General features: G+C 38.7%; 1 protein-coding gene across 3 annotated transcripts; it reads left to right on the forward strand.

The window, feature by feature from the left end:
- The first annotated feature begins 21 nt into the window (after positions 1–21).
- On the forward strand, positions 22–11,311 carry lsm5 (LSM5 homolog, U6 small nuclear RNA and mRNA degradation associated). Of its 3 annotated transcripts, none has more exons than XM_062984300.1 (5): positions 22–189; positions 5,221–5,316; positions 6,056–6,083; positions 10,264–10,336; positions 10,773–11,311. In XM_062984300.1, the coding sequence occupies exons 2-5, from the start codon at positions 5,262–5,264 to the stop codon at positions 10,803–10,805; spliced, it is 189 nt and encodes a 62-aa protein (XP_062840370.1). In that variant the 5' UTR covers positions 22–189; positions 5,221–5,261; the 3' UTR covers positions 10,806–11,311. The 3 variants fall into 3 exon arrangements, with proteins under 3 accessions (XP_062840370.1, XP_062840369.1, XP_062840371.1); XM_062984299.1 differs by lacking the exon at positions 22–189 and adding an exon at positions 3,164–3,308; XM_062984301.1 differs by lacking the exon at positions 22–189 and adding an exon at positions 3,300–3,438.
- The last annotated feature ends 6,025 nt before the right edge of the window (positions 11,312–17,336 follow it).

The following is a 17,336-nucleotide window of genomic DNA, read 5'->3' on the forward strand; positions in this document are numbered from 1 at the left end:
CTTCAGTCGCCGCCGAGGCGTCTCCCGTTGGGAGGCCGAGCCAGTCCTGAGGAGGGAGGGACAGGACAGAACGAGAGACCTGGGCGCGAAGGTCTAAGCACAAAGTCCAATAGCCGAGGGAGGCTCCTGGCCACCTTGGCAAAAAATAGGGCCACGGGAAGAAGGATGCTTCCTGACCTGTTACCTCAGGTTGGTTCCTCTGGGCAACCAGTTGCCAGGGCTCTGCTCTTAAAGGGGCAGCACCCCCCGAACGCCACAGAAAGGGCTCACGCCAGTTCTTCCAGTTCCACTATGGGCCCTTCCAGAAAGGCCCTATATCCCAATATCTGATCTCAGGTTTTCTGTTTATCCCGGACTATCTGGCAGTGGGGACCCATATATTCCATTTTAAAGCAGAAAACCTGGCATCCTATCCTGGGATATAGGGCATGTCAGGAAGCGCCCAAAGTAACACGGTTTTTGTTTTGTCGAAGCCTTTTGTAACAGAAGGATCTGAGATCTTCTTATCCCATCGCTGCCACCAATAAATATGTAACAAGAGATCCACTAAGGCAGGGGGTAAGGTAAAGGTTTCCCCCTGACGTTAAGTCCAGTCATGGAGCCCCTGGTGGCCAAGGGGATAAAAGCCTCGTAACTTGAAGGTTGGGTTGCTGACCTGAAAGCTGCCAGGTTCGAATCCCACCCGGGGAGAGTGTGGATGAGCTCCCTCTATCAGCTCCAGCTCCATGCGGGGACATGAGAGAAGCCTCCCACAAGGATGATAAAACATCAAAACATCCGGGCGTCCCCTGGGCAACGTCCTTGCAGACGGCCAATTCTCTCACTCCAGAAGCAACTCCGGTTGATCCTGACACGAAAAAAAAAAAAAAGTCCAGTCATGTCTGACTCTGGGGGTTGGTGCTCATCTCCATTTCTAAGCCGAAGAGCCGGCGTTGTCCGTAGACACCTCCAAGGTCATGTGGCCGGCATGACTGCATGAAGCGCCGGAGCGGTACCTATTGATCTACTCACATTGGCATGTTTTCGAACTGCTAGGTTGGCAGGAGCTGGAGCTAACAACGGCCGCTCCCGGGGTTTGATCTCTATTTCAAGATCCCAGCCACTGCCAGTGATAAACATATGCACGTGTATGAGGCGATGAGGGAAGAGTGATGGAAGAAACCTCGCAAACTTTGTGAATTGTGGTTCACACCTGAAATATGTTATCTTAGTCTCGGTGTCACTTATGTGTGCTTGTTGCAGGATTCTCTTAAATGTCTATATATGTCTCTTAAATGTGCAAACCAAACCTGGAGCCAATATACAGCTTCAAAATTCCTCCTCATGGGCCACTCCAATATGTTCTCTGACTGACTCTCAGGCTTGTACTTTCTTTCCTGTAACCTGACTCAAGACTCCAATACATATGTTGAAACAAAGACATGTTTATTTATGAGTTCTTTGGCACATAAAGCGTATCTTGTTACAAAGTTCTTTACTTCAGTTATCCTTAAATGTTATAAATATTATCTTTCACTTTCTTGGATTCATGAAGTTGTTACTACAGTAGAGTCTCACTTATCCAACGTTCTGGATTATCCAATGAATTTTTGTAGTCAATGTTTTCAATACATCGTGATATTTGGGTGCTAAATTCGCAACAATAATACGTAATATTTTATTTCTAGACCGCCCTCTCTCCCCATGGGAACTCAGGGCGGTTTATGATAAAATGTTTGGGAACACAACATATCTCTTTAAAAACTTTCACACACACATATATATATATATATATATAAACATGTATTGGTCATTTCACATAGAAATCGATCTACACTGTCATATAATCCAGATTATCAAAGCAGATAATCTCATTATCTGATTTGAACTGGATTATATGAGTGTACACTGCCATATAATCCAGTTCAAAGCATATAATCTGGATTTTATATGGCAGTGTAGATGGGGTTTCTTGTTCCGGTTTCTTGTTCCGTTCATGCAACCCATCCACACTCTAGTATGTTGTGACAGTTTAGAAAATTCTGGATTAGGCAGATAGTGAAAACATCACTACCAAGTCTCATCCTGAAATGGTGGTAAAGGTACAGGTGCATACACTGTAAAGGTGTTTACACTGGTACAGGAAAAGCATTATTAGTACAAGAATCCTAAAGACATTTTTTTTCCTGGGTTTGGAAAAAAAGGTTGGATCTACCCTGCCCCATATCCCAAGATCTGATTCCAGATTATCTGCTTTGAACTGGATTATATGAGTCTACACTGCTAGATAATCTGGGATAAGAAGATAACCTGGGATCAGATCCTGGGATATAGGGCAGTGTGATATAATGGTTTGACTCTAGAGACTCGGGTTCGAATTCCCACCTGGCCATGAAACCCATTGGGTGACCTTGGGCTAGTCATACTCTCTCAGTCGAAGGCAAACCGCTTTTGCTGGACATCTGCCTATTCAACATATAGCAGTTGGCTGCATCTAAACGGTTGAATTAATACACAGCCCCCCCCCCCCCCAAGGTCTTCATACATAGGAAAAATCAACAAACTCATATTTTATATTTTTAATATTTTGACTTCGGGTGAGTGTGGAAAGTGGTGGCCAATACATATGGGGATCTTTTGTAAATATTTCATTATTATTTTTTTGTAAATAAAGGTAGTTTTCGCTACAATTTCTCATTTCCCCCTATGTACGTCCTGTCTGACAGCACTTTAAATTGCTATGGTTCAGTACTATGGGAGCCTGGCTTTTAAACCTACAACAGCATTGAGCCATGGCAGTTCAAGTGGTGTCAAACCGCATTAATCTTACCGAATGGATGCACCCACAGAATCCAATTTCCATCCTAGGATGCAATCGTGATCGTAGTGTGTGTATTCTTGCTGTCATTGCAACCTGTCGTGGTGGGTGCCAGACAATACAAAATAGCTCCAGAGATATGCGTTTCGTTTAGAGTTGGATCCTGCTATAAACCATACACCAATCAGGGTTGCTGTGAGTTTTCAGGGCTGTATGGCTATGTACCAGAAGCATTTTCTCCTGACGTTTCACCGACATCTATGGCAGGCATTCTCAGAGGTTGTGAGGTATATGGGAAAACTAAGGAAGGAAGGTTTATAGATCTGTGGAATCGATTGGTTGAGTCTGAGCGGCTCTGGGTCGTTTCTTTGTGACGTCAAAGCCCCCGTGATCTTATTTAGCCAATAGGCTTCCAGTGGCGGCGCGTAGAGGGGGTGGAATTGATTGGTTGGATCTGGCGCAAAGATGGCGGCCAACGCGACTACCAACCCGTCTCAGCTTCTTCCGCTTGGTAACAAACTGAGGGGAAATCTGCCGAGGAGGGAAAGAAGGAAGGAGGGAAGGAAGGAATGAAGGAAATAAAGAAAGAAAGAGGGAACGTGTGGCGTTTGGGAGAAGTGGGGAGCTGTCATATTTGGCTGGTACATTTAAAAGATAATGGGTTTCTCTCCCTTCCATGACTGAAGTGGGGAATGCTGTTTTTCCCGCTTCCTTAGCCATCGGCTTCAGGTGAAACGTATGTTTGAGGCCCTGCGTGAGGGAAAGTCTCTTAGGTTTTTTTGGAAGTGGGATGAGGGAACTCGAGAAGCAGCATTTTTCTGTTTTATTAACCCAACATTTTTAATTCAAAATGTTCACAACAAAAACACACATACAATAGGGAAAGGAACAATACTTGTAAATGCATAAAACATAGACATCAGTAGGTATGACATACGTGTCTACCCACAACTCTAACACTACCAACTCAACCAGAGAAGTCAGCCATAGCAGAGCACTTGATGAACCAACCTGCACACAGCATATTATTTGAGAACACAGACATGCTGGATCAGTCTAACAACCACCATGTCAGACGACAAAGAGAGGCCACAGAAATCCATAAGCATGTGGACAATTTCAACAGAAAGGAGGAAATCATGAAAATGAACAAAATCTGGCTACCAGTATTTAAAAAGGTTTAAAATCAGAACAGTAAATAAAGAACAACGCTCTCAAAACACAGGAATTCCAAACATGAATAAATCAGGGGCAGCTAACACCTCAGAACAAGGGATCCCCCCCCCCAAGGAATTAAACTTGCAAGGCCATTAATGCTAATCAAGGTGATTAATCACAGCATTCACACAGGCCTCCAACAGACGAACGTTTTTTCTCCCACCCTGGACTTTCCACAGATATATAAACCTCCCTTGCTTAGTTTTCCAACACAACCTCTGAGGATGCCTGCCATAGATGTGGGTGAAACATCAGGAGAGAATGCTTCTGGAACATGGCCATTTAGCCTGGAAAATGCACAACAATCCAACTAGCAACATTAGTTTTCAAAGTGGATTTCCAATATCTCTTTTGTCAGTTTCTCTATCAATTTAATTTTTCTTCTGCTTTATATACAGACAATTGTTTACCTCTGTTTGCTTTAACATTTGCAAATGAATATCCCAACAGTTTATGTCTCCAAACCTGTACATAAGAGTTTTTCCCTTTTTCCAGATAATACATTGATAACATGGTTTCTATTGGGTTGCTGTAAATTTTTCAGGCTGTATGGCCATGTTCCAGTAGCATTTTGCAAGTCGCTTACTGCCTATTACAGGAAAAACCAGCTGATTCTGAATTTATCTAAAACACAAATGTGTGCTTTTCATCTTAAGAACAGACAAGCATTTTGAGCTCTGAGGATTACCGGGGAAGGAAAGAAACAGACACAAAGAAAATAGTTATCTGGGCAACACTGGGTATATCCGTGAATAGATCCCTGAAGAGGAAAAGAGTTAGTTTTGCTTCTCACATATTCTTTTCAGTCATAAATGTGCCTCTAGTGCCTGTCATCTGTTTGGTGGTGATGGGAGAATGATATTGATGCTAGCATGAGAGAATATTTCTTTTCTCTAGCAAAGAAAAAGAATTAACATGTGCCTGCTTGTACCATTGGTGTCTTCCTCCAGATAGTCTAAACAGCCAGAATGGGAGGCATGTTGTTGGGGTATGATTTGTGGCAGTGGAGGAAGGAGTTAGGCGGGAGATGGGTGCTTTGGGATAAGCACATTTTGTGGGCTTCACTAAAACCCTGCATAAGTTATGTTTGTCTGTGTATGCTCTATGAGGAGCTTTACCTAGCACAGCTTTCTTGCAGATACTTCTTTTCTCCAGCTGAGAAAAATAATTAACGTCTCATTTTAAAACCTCTTTATCATTAACAGAACTGGTGGACAAGTGTATAGGCTCTCGCATTCACATCGTGATGAAAAGTGACAAAGAAATTGTTGGTACCCTCCTAGGATTTGATGACTTCGTCAGTATCCTTTACAAAAAAGAATAAAATCCAGTAGCGCTTTATGATATTGTCTTCTCATGCTTTGAATGGTACCAGATTAAACTGACAGCAAGAGTAAGCAACTTTGATGGGCCTGGTGTCTTCTCTTTGCTAGAGCACAGATTTCGAGAAATAACTTCCAAAATTACTAGACAACTATGTCTTTAAAACTTTTTTGAAAAGTTAAATGATGTCAGAGATATTTAAGATGTAAATTACTGATCTTGGAGATTTGAAGGAGAGGCAATGTAATTCCTTTGTTAGACTAAGTTGTCATAATGTCAGGGTTCCCCGAAGGATTTTGGGAAACTGTTCTTTAGACAACCTTGATCTACAGTGTGATTTGTGCATTTAATTGTGACCGCCTGTGTAAATGTGCTTATGGTCAGTATTTGAACTGGCACCTCAGAAGGGTGGGTGGTATTTATCTATGCTTCCAGCTGACAGATTGAGCCTTTGATGCCTTCACTTCCAGGATGTATATTTAATAGCCATTTTGCATACAATAGGCTATTTCTTGTGGTGGTCTGGAATATAAAAGCATCCCTTAGAATCATAGAATAATAGAGTTGGGCCATCCAGTCCAACCCTCTGCCATGCAGGAAAAACACACCAAAGTACCCCTTACCTTATGATATTATTTATCTCCAATATCCACGGATTAGGTCAATGAAGGAAAAATATTTTCTCAAAAACCTTTTCCCCTTGACACAGGTTTCTAGACATGGTATTAGAAGATGTGACTGAATTGTAAGTATAGTTTCTTTCTGCCTCCTAATCACAGCACATCTGATGAGTAATTACTCCTTTTACTAACTTTTTTTATTCCTGTTCGCGTTTCCAAACTTGCTGTCTTGACCTCTTCTATACTCTTATTTACATTAATGACATTATATTCTGTTGGGCTCTAATTGCATGTTGTAATTGTGGACTGCTGTATACACTCTCAGAAAAGCAATGTGTGATGTGCAGTGTGTTTGTTCTCTCAGTGACAATCAGTACAGTCATGTGTCCTGGACTGATGCAGAGGCACGAATTGTCAGGGTATTGTGTATTGTGAAATGTTAAAATCAATCTGGGTTATTAGAAATGCCTTATGTGTTAGTTTTTCGGCAAGGCATTTCAGCAGTTATGGAGTTAATGAGAGTCTGCTATGATTGATGTATCACAGGACCAATGGGGTCAAGTTTGTTTTGACCGGGACTTTCTTTCTTGTTCCTGTGGAATGCAGAGGAGTTTCCTAAGCAGTTGAGCAGTGTGTGTGCATGCATGAGTTCGCTTCGGCAACAGCACTCATGGAGGACTGATTTACTCTGTTTGTATATAGAAATGTAAATAAAAGTTTATTGCCGTTGGATTTCCAACCGAACCCTCATCTGCTGGAGTGTGTTTGTCCAGTGCTGTTTTTCCACACCGGGAGACAGTCTGGAGAGAAGGAGGTGAAGACCGGGATGGTGAATTTTTGGATTTCACTCTGCTACCCATCATCCCCTGACAAAATTTACTGTTTTTTCTAGTCCTGTATGACAAAATATTCCTAGAAAGTGATTCTGGGGAACTGTTATTTGCCAATTACATCATCTGCTGAGGTCCTCCAGAGGTTTTACTGGCTGCTCTTAACTTCCTCTCTTCTGTCTATGAGGACTTAGCCAGATGCTTCTCTGATTTTCCCTGCTGTCCTCCAGGCATGAATGTCTAGGGAGGGTTTTTCACTGGCTCTACAAAGAGTGGCTTGAATTGCTTTGGAAGGAGAAACTGAATTCCACCTTCTGCAGCAACTAAAAATACAGTAGAGTCTCACTTATCCAACACTAGCTATGCCCGGACATGCGTTGCTGTGGCGAAGTATGGTGGTATGGGAAATAAATTATTGAGGAATTGGTGGTAGTTAAGGTAAAGGGTAAAGGTTTTCCCCTGACATTAAGTTCAGTCGTGTCTGACTCTGCGGGTTGGTGGTCATCTCCATTTCTAAGCCAAAGAGCTGGCGTTGTCCGTAGATTCCTCCAAGGTCATGTGGCATGACTGCATGGAGCGCCGTTACCTTCCCGCCGGAGCAGTACCCATTCATCTACTCTCATTTGCATGTTTTTGAAGTTTAGGGTTGGCAGAAGCTGGGGCTAACAGTGGGGACTAACTGTTAACAGCTCCTCCAATTGAAACCTGTGACCTTTCGGTCCAGAAGTTCAGCAGCTCAGCGCTTTAACACGCTGTGCTATCAGGGGATATTATTTCCTAAAGGTTGTGAATATACAATATTTTTTTGTCTGTTGGAGGCAAGTATGAATGCTGCAATTAGGGAAAATGATTAGCATGTAATGGCCTTGCAGCTTTAAAGCCTGGCTGTTTCCTCATTGAGTGAATTTTTTGTTGGGAGGTGTTAGCTGGCCCTGATTGTTTCCTATGTGGAATTCCCCTGTTTTCAGAGTGTTGTTCTTTATTTAGTGTTCTGATTTTAGAGATTATATCGTTCTGTTTTATGATACCACAGTAATTTTTTTATATTCCGATTTTAGTGTTTTTGAATACTTGGAGCCAGATTGTATTCATTTTCACGGTACATAGCAACACAATAATAATAATAGTAATGATAGTAATAATAATGACTTTGGTAATACACACTGTTTCACTCCCTTCTCAGCTTTCTTTCTGGAAGAATCCTTTCTTGGGAGGTGTTAGCTGGCCCTGATTGTTTCCTTTGTGGAATTCCCAATTTCCCTGTTTTCAGAGTGTTGCTCTTTATTTACTGTCCTGGTTTTAGAGATTATATTGTTCTGCATTATTCTACCAGAGTAAGTATTTCATATTACAGTAGAATCTCACTTATTGAACATTCGCTTATCCAATGTTCTGGATTATCCAATGCAGTCTGCCTTTTAGTAGTCAGTGTTTTTGTAGTCAGTGTTTTAAATTCATTGTGATATTTTTGTGGTAAATTTGTAAATATAGTAATTACTACATAGCATTACTGCACATGGAACTACTTTTCTGTCAAATTTGTTGTATAACATGATGTTTTGGTGCTTAATTTACAAATTAAGCACCAAAACATCATGTTCGACAACAAATTTGTCAGAAAAAGTAGTTCAGTACACAGTAATGCTATATAGTAATTACTGTATTTATGAATTTAGCACCAAAATATCACGATATATTGAAAGCATTGACTACAAAAATGCGTTGGATAATCCAGAACGTTGGATAAGCGAGTGTTGGATAAGTGAGACTCTACTGTAATTACTACATAGCATTACTGCGCATGGAACTACTTTTTCTGTCAAATTTGTTGTATAATATGATGTTTTGGTGCTTAATTTGTATAACGATTACCTAATTTGATGTTTAATAGGCTTTTCCTGAATCCCTTCTTATTATCCAACATATTCACTTATCCAACATTCTGCCGTCCTGTTTATATTGGATAAGTAAGACTCTACTGTATATTTATAATCTTATATTATCTGCTTAGAACTGGATTATATGAGGCCCCTTCTACACAGCTGGATAAAATGTACACTGAAGTGGATTATATTGCAGCGTGGAGTCAAGATAATGCAGTTCAAAGCAGATAATATAAGATTCTAAATGGGTTATATAGCTGTGTGGAAGGGCCTTGAGTCTACTCTGCCATATAATCCAGTTCAAATCTGATAATCTGTATTTTATAGGCAGTGTGGAAGAGGCATAAGTGAGGCCTAACTCTGCCTGTCCCCTGGGCTGAGTGGGTTGCTAGTAGACCAAGTGGGCAAAGCTTAGCCTTCTAACTGGCAGCAATTGGATAAAACCAATTATTCCTCTCTCTAATTAGGACTTTGTTTTTCTTTTCTTTTTATTGTATCAACCTAGAGGCGTGGATGAGGGGTTGTGCTGTCAATTTTCGAGGTTGTGGGGTGTTTAGTTTTGTTGTTTTGTCCGCTGCCGTTTCCATCGCTCTTTTACAAATAATAAATAATATTTTATTTATTTATGTGTGTGTGTGTGTGTGTGTGTGTATGATAGAAGATAAACGGGCCGGCAGAACGTTGGATAAACGAATATGTTGGATAATAAGGAGGGATTAAGGAAAAGCCTATTAAACATCAAATTAGGTTATGATTTTACAAATTAAGCACCAAAACATCATGTTTAACTACAAATTTGACAGAAAAAGTAGTTCAATACGCAGTAATGCTACATAGTAATTACTGTATTTATGAATTTAGTACCAAAACATCACAATGTATTGAAAAAATTGACTACAAAAACATTGACTACTAAAAGGCAGACTGTGTTGGATAGTCCAGAATGTTGGATAAGTGAATGTTGGATAAGTGAGACTCTACTGTAGATGTATACAAGTGTAGAATTCACGCCTCTATGGCCCACTAAGGAATACCAGCCAGTGTCTGTTTTCCATTGGGGATGCTTTGAAGAGTGTTCAGAAGCTGCAGCTGGATTGAAATGTGGCAGACAGTTTGTTCTCTGTTATATACTTTAAAGATCACAGAACAATTATATGGCCTTCCATGTGCTTCCATGTTCAGTCAAAGGTGCATGCTTTAACTTACAGTACTCTTAATAGTTGAGAAACTGCCTCCCTCCATACAAGACTGCGCAAAATGTGAAATCTTTAAAACGGGCTCTTCTTTTATGTCCCACATCTAGTTTCAGTTGTGGAATTCCCTTCCAAAGGAATTTTAATGTCTGTCACCTGACAGGTAGCATGCAGTCATTAAAACTAGGGTTGGCTTTTGCTATTGTTTTGGTAATATACATTGAAGAAAATTTGATTTTAAATGTGTTACATTCTATTTTTTGGCCTCTTTTTATTCATTTTGTATTGCTTCAGTAGCCCTCATGGGCTGAGAAGCAATAAATTAAAAGTGTTGTTGTCTTTATTTTCATGAAAGCTAATTGTAAACCTTTTTTCTAATTTTAAAACAATGTTCAATAGTGAGATCACACCTGAAGGACGACGAATTACAAAGTTAGATCAGATTTTGTTGAATGGAAATAACATAACAATGGTAAGTAATTTTTTGTATAGTTATTTCCTTCCTTAAATCCCTGCAATGAGACTAGGTTTTAATTAGTTAATTAGTAATTGATGTTTTGCTAGTTGTAAATCTCTCAGCTAATGCTTAAAAAACCTCTTGGAATCCTAAAGCTATTTATTAACATTTTAATTTTTTGGTGCTTATAATTTTTACCCCACCACCATTAAAATTATCATATTGCATAGTTTAAAAACAATTGGGATAAAGTAGGTTAATGGAATTGATCTCATTGGTGTCTCTTCAACCTACAGTTGGAGAGAGAAGAAAGGCCAGTTGACTCTTTTAACTCAGACTTTTAGAAAGGATATAGTAGTTGATGCACAGCTTTTACAAATGAAATTATTGCGGTGTTTGTCTTCTTGTATGATACAAAGCCTTTTTTTCTTTTCTTTTTAAATCCCTACAGTTGGTTCCTGGAGGAGAAGGACCAGAAGTATAAATGAATTCATTGAAATTCACTGATAATTTTTGTTAAATATTCTGTATTAGTATCTGAATGAAACTTTACATATTGTTTTTCCATTTCAAGTTGATTTTTGAGTATAAAGTACAATTTCCATTTCAAGGAAGGTACATCATTGATGATAACTTTGTAAGTTAAAATCATGACTTTGCTGTAAAGAAAAAATATTTTGTTGTACTGAGCAAGGCAATAAAGAGCTTTTTAAGTTGTTTTTTATATACATTTGATATGTGGTTAATGTGAACACTTGATGTCAGACAAAATTATAACATGTTTATAGTTCTTGTTCAGAATAATTTTTTCTTTTCTTTTTATAAAAAAGTGGACTCACTGGTGCATTGACCAGTTAAGTTGTGATTCCCAGTGTGTGTTGGGGGTTATTTCTTTTATACTTGCCCCCATCCTTTTTCCTCCTTTTCTTACAATGTGCTCAAAACAGGGGCTATTACTATAAAATGTTCATTAAAATGCCATGTAGTTTATTTTTTTGTTGTGTCCCTTCATGTCATTCTGGAATTATGGTGACTTTAAGGTAACCCTATCACATGATTTTCTTGCCAAGATTTACTTAACTTCCTCATCCATAACTTAAATTCAAATTGATTTTGTTCAAAGCCACTTAAACATCATCCTTGATTTATGTTTGGGTGCTGCATTTGGTGGTCCCTATGTAGACTTGTCCACAGCTGCATGGTATACAAGAGGGATCTTCTCACCTCTGCAGGAGTCTACCGTATACCATGCAGCTGTGGACAAGTCTACATAGGGACCACCAAATGCAGCATTATCCAAACACGAATCAAGGAACATGAAAGGCACTGCAGACTAACTCAACCAGAGAAGTCAGCCATAGGAGAGCACTTGATAAACCAACCTGGACACAGCATATTATTTGAGAACACAGAAATGCTGGGCCACTCTAACAACCACCATGTCAGAGTACACAGAGAAGCCATTGAAATAATGACAGTAAATATAGAATAACACTCAGAAGACAGGAATTCCAGACAAGAAACAATCAGGGCCAGTTGACACCTCCCAACAAAGGATTCCCAAAGGCAGGAAGCAACCAGGCTTTGAAAATGCAAGGCTATTCAATGCTAATCAAGCTAGCCAATTGCAATATTCACACTTGCCTCTGGCAGACAAGAGGATTTTTTTTCGTGTCAGGAGCAACTGGAGTTGCTTCTGGAGTGAGAGAATTGGCCGTCTGCAAGGACGTTGCCCAGGGGGACGCCTGGATATTTTTATTTTTAACCATCCTTGTGGGAGGCTTCTCTCATGTCTCCGCATGGAGCTGGAGCTGATAGAGGGAGCTCATCCGCGCTCTCCCCGGGTGGGATTTGAACATGGCAGCCTTCAGGTCAGCAACACAACCTTCAAGTCACAAGGCTTTTATCCCCTAGGCCACTGGAGGCTCCTAGACAAGAGGATGGCTGCCATAGATGTCGGTGAAACGCCAGAAGGGAATGCTACTGGAACATGGTCATACAGCCCGGAAAACTCATAGTAACCCAGTGATTCCATCCATGAAAGCCTTCGACAACACATTAAAATTTCATTTTTTTTTGTAATTAGAAAATAAATATTTCGCAACATGCTGTTTTAGTGATTAATCATTATGCTTTAATTATGTTCAATTTGTAAAAATGAAAATACATCCTGCATATCAGATATTTATATTATGATTCATAACAGTAGCAGAACTGCAGTTATGAAGTAGCAACAAAAATAAATGTTTGGCTGGGGGTCACCACAACATGAGGAACTGTATTAAAGGGTTGTGGCATTAGGAAGGTTGAGAACCACTGATGAAAACAAGGCCTTCAAGGACTGAACATATGACAAAGTGAATGGCATTTGCAGGCAAGTCATTGATCTCAGTTCAACGTATTAATATCAACATTTATTTCAAATGTTTATATTGCCTCTGAACTCGCAGAGGATCTTGAAGCAGTAAACAAAAGTCTCAAAAATCAAATTTTGAATCAGTTCAAGTAGTAAGTTGTAAACATTGAATCCCATGTAAAACATTGTTTTGGCAATTTTTCATGAGCTTAAAAAGTGAGCTCCACAATCAAGGTATTGCTGCAGGGAAAGCCCTGTTATGTACCCACCATCCTGACTGCATAAGATGTTGGGACATGCAACAGGGTTTTAAGACACAATACCTTAAATGATCCAGAGCGTAGTCACTTAAAGAACTTCCTGATTCAGTGTTAACTCAGGATTTAACATCTGCTGGTGGTGCCATGAAGGAGGGTGCATAGTTTGGCTATTGCATGTGGTACCTATTTTTCAGTGGTGCCATCTTGGTTTTAGAATCTTTTTCTATTAGTGATTACTTTAAAGTACCAATTAAAATAGCTATTTATGCAAACTTTGGAGGAGTAATGGTTAATTTGTCTGATTGCTGCTATATATCTTCCTTTTATGGCACTTTAGCAAATGTTTGTCATCAATGATAATAAAAAGTTGTAATTTAAATTATGTAATTTTGTGGTGTTTAAACTACTCTTTTTTGTTTTTTAAAGGCAATAAGAGATTGTTTTTGTAGGCTTTTAAATGCAAGACTGAATTTTCATGATTAAATCAATTGGATAAATAAAATGAACATTGAGCATTCTTACATAATACTGCTTTAATGACTTCTCAAAATCTTGGCATTAAAAGCCCACTAGAGGGAGACTATCTGAGCTTAAAGTGATAACTGATAAAACTAAAAGAATAATACAGGGTGATATCCATTACCCAAAATGCTTGGGATCAGAAGCATCTTGGATTCCAGGATTGGGATTTTAAAATTTTGGAATAAGTGTATTTGCATATATGGACATAATGAGATATCTCAGAGATGGGACCCATAGCCTAAACATAATTTCAGATAACATTTTTTACCAATATTTTAATAATTTTGTGGATGAATTCGTTTTCCTATTTCCTTCATATCTTATTTTAGAATTTAATTATTTTACAGATGACTTTTTATATGCTTACTAGCTGTGCCCGGCCATGCGTTGCTGTGGCGTTGTCTGGAAGAGGCCTAAGTGAGGCCTAACTGTGCCTGTCCCCTGGGCTGAGTAGGTTGCTAGGAGACCAAGTGGGCGGAACTTGGCCTTGTAACTGGCAGCAATTGGATAAAAACAATTATCCCTCTCTCTCTAATTAGGACTTTATTTTTCTTTTCTTTTTCTTGTGGATGATGGGTTGTGTTGTCAAATTTCGAGGTTGGGGGGCCTGTAGTTTTGTTGTTTTGTCTGCTGCCCTGATGCCATCACTCTTTTATATATATAGATTGAGAAAAATAAATGAGCAGGGAGAATGAAGAAACAGAGGGAACAATGTTGGGTTGGACATAGGTAATACTTTCTCTGAACTGGGGCACTTTGTAAATAGACTTATGTAATTGATAAGAACAAAAGGGGAGAAAATTTAAATTCTGAAATCTACACTTTGTAGTTATCTTGTATGAATTTATACTTTCTCTGCATTAAATTTAAGTTTTTCTAAAACTTACGTAGATTTTCTTAATTTATTCAGTAAATGTTTTCTCTAATGGAGCCTGATGGTGCAGCGGATTAAACCGCTGAGCTGCTGAACTTGGTGACCGAAAGGTCAGCGGTTTGAATCCAGGGAGCGGGGTGAGTTCCCGCAGTTAGCTCAAGCTTCTGCCAACCTAGCAGTTTGAAAACATGCAAATGTGAGTAGATCAATAGGTACTGCTCCGGCAGGAAGGTAACGGCGCTCCATACTGTTATGTTGGCCACATGATCTTGCTGCAGACAATGCTGGCTCTTCGGCTTAGAAATGGAAATGAGCACCAACCCCCAGAGTCAGACACTACTAGACTTAATGTCAAGAGAAAGCCTTTACCTTTACCTTTCTCTAAAGAAACATCTATCTACTAAACATTGATCCACAGATAAGCTGACCCAGTTTTGGGGTATTTTTTTTTAACAAAAATGCATAGATTTATACATGAATATATACAATAATTTTACTCTTATCAATAATCTTGTTCTTACTAGCCTGTAAACATGCAGTGAGCTAGAATGGGGGCTTACTCTACCATAGTGGGATGAGGGATTTTCCCTATTCAATATGCAAGCCACCACTATTTGAGAATAAACTGCATTGAACTCAATGAGATTTACTTCTAAGTGGATATGATTCGACTGTACTGACAGTTGTTCTTTTCCAAAACATTGCAAATCCCATATAATTGTTAAAAATATTTAACGTGCATGATTTATATTTTGTTCTTTAAAAGGTAACTGACCAATTAAATTACACATGGGGCATATAACAATCTAAATCCAATCCAACATTAAAAACAACTATTAATCTGATATTTCACAAATGTTATTTGGCTCTGAAGATTACCAGGCCAACAATTTCATTTCTGCAAATATACATAGTATATGTGAAGTAGCACATGACAAGTTACTAGGCAACTGCATACACCAGATGTACTGGGACTCGCAAAGCAGCTGGTCAATTGCTTTCAACCAGTGGAAAAATACAGATTCACTTCTGCTCTTCACTTTAATGTGTGACTGATCCCCACCCCTACCTTGTTGTCTTCTTGCTAGACTAGGTATTGCAATATTACCATTTGCTATTTTTTGGATTCAAGAACCATTTTAAAAGTATTTTAATATGCAGCTTTTAGGATTATATGCTACTATTGTATGGTGGCATACAGATGGTGAATATTGCTGTTTGGACTGGTTTGTCTGGAATTGTTTATCTGAACATTTTTTCTTGGTTAAAGGAATTCACTCACTGACAGTGCTATGCTGTTCAAGTACACTTCAGTTAATGAAGCAGATGTGCTCTTGGGCACCTCTTCCTTAACAGATAATTTGGTAACAGGTAGAAAGAACACAGTAAGAAGAGCATTTAATATGTTTCAGGAAATTTTGTTCCCAACTTATAATATGTGAAATAAAACAACCAGTTCAGGTAACCTAAAATGTTGAAACTTTTAGAGGACAACTGAAGGTTCTTCCGAAATATATCCAGGAGTTGCATTTCTTTTCACCTGCCTCCCACTTTCTTCTTATGATTTCTATTTCGGTTGCCAAATCTATGCTTTATTAACAGTCTGGAGTTAAGTGAGGAGGCATGCTGCTCTTTCCTTTTTCTTTGTTTCTCTGTTTGCAGATGCCTAGGAAGAGATTTTGGAGGCTACTGCTGTTTACTTTGCCTGTTATAGACAGGCAGACAGAACTACAGAGAGATGCTAGAGTGGACTCTTGCTCTTTCCATTTCAAACTTTAATTCTATCTACTTCAGACTTGCTGCAACAATCTGAAATTGGAAATAAGTGTGTCTCCAGACATCATTCACCATCTTCTTAATCCCAGTGCTTCTAAAAACTGGGTTGTATATCCATGTTCCAGAAGTATTCTCTCCTGACCTATGGCAGGTATCCTCAGATTGTGATTCCGGCCATGAAAGCCTTCGACAACACTTCTAAAAACCTCCCAGCTAGATAAGTGATCATGAAGAAAAGTGGAGTCAGGGAAGTGTAAAAAGCCCCTTGTTATACATTTTGGTACCACTTCAATTGCCATAACTCAGTTCTATGTAAGTATGGTAGTTGTAGTTTGGTGAGGAACCAGCACTTCTGGGCATAGAACCTTGCAAAACCATTGCTCCTATTATTCCTTAGCATTGAGCTACAACAGTTAAAGTAATGTCAAATTACATTAGTTCTACAGTGTAGGTGTACCTAGAGCAGGGGTCCTCAAACTTTTAAAGCAGAGGGCTGGTCCACAATCCTTTAGACTGTTGAAGGGCCGAATTATCATTTGAAAAAAATACGAACAAATTCCTATGCACACTGCATATGTCTTATTTGTAGTGGAAAACAACAACAGTTAAAGAACAATGCAATATTTAAAAATGAAAACAATTTTAACCAACATAAACCTATCAGGATTTCAATTGAAAGTGTGGGCCTGTTACTGGCCAATGAGATAGTCAAGTTAATTAGGATTGTTGTTGTTGTGTTCCTTCAAGTCATTTCAGACTTTGGGCGAGCCTAAGTCTAAAATTATTTATTTATTTACTAAATTTATTTACTACATTTATATCCCACCCTTCTCACCCCGAAGGGGACTCAGAGCAGCTGTATGTACATACAATATATTATATTATTAGCAAAGCACAATATTAGCATTATATATTACTATATTGAACTCTACCACTATACTGTAATATTATATGTAACATATAACATATAATTAATATTATTATATGGTATTATTATTAGTATTATATTGTATAACATTTTAATATTTTTATCAATATTATATGCATATACAATATATTATATTATTAAAACTGATATAAAATATATTATAAAACTTATATTTATATTTTTATATTGTTTTAATTGTATTTTCATTGCTATGTTTTCATTATGTGTAGGCATCGAATTGTTGCCAATTGTGTATGCCGCCCTGAGTCCCTTCGGGTGAGAAGGGTGGGATATAAATG

The sequence above is a fragment of the Anolis carolinensis genome, chromosome 6 (genome assembly GCF_035594765.1).
Source record: "Anolis carolinensis isolate JA03-04 chromosome 6, rAnoCar3.1.pri, whole genome shotgun sequence".
In the NCBI taxonomy this organism is placed as follows: domain Eukaryota; kingdom Metazoa; phylum Chordata; class Lepidosauria; order Squamata; family Dactyloidae; genus Anolis; species Anolis carolinensis.

Coding starts and splice junctions, on each gene's coding strand:
- lsm5 (XM_062984299.1), top strand. CDS start 3,263: ATGGCGGCCAACGCGACTACCAACCCGTCTCAGCTTCTTCCGCTTG. Junction 3,309..5,220: donor GTCTCAGCTTCTTCCGCTTG/GTAACAAACTGA, acceptor TATCATTAACAG/AACTGGTGGACAAGTGTATA. Junction 6,084..10,263: donor TTAGAAGATGTGACTGAATT/GTAAGTATAGTT, acceptor AATGTTCAATAG/TGAGATCACACCTGAAGGAC.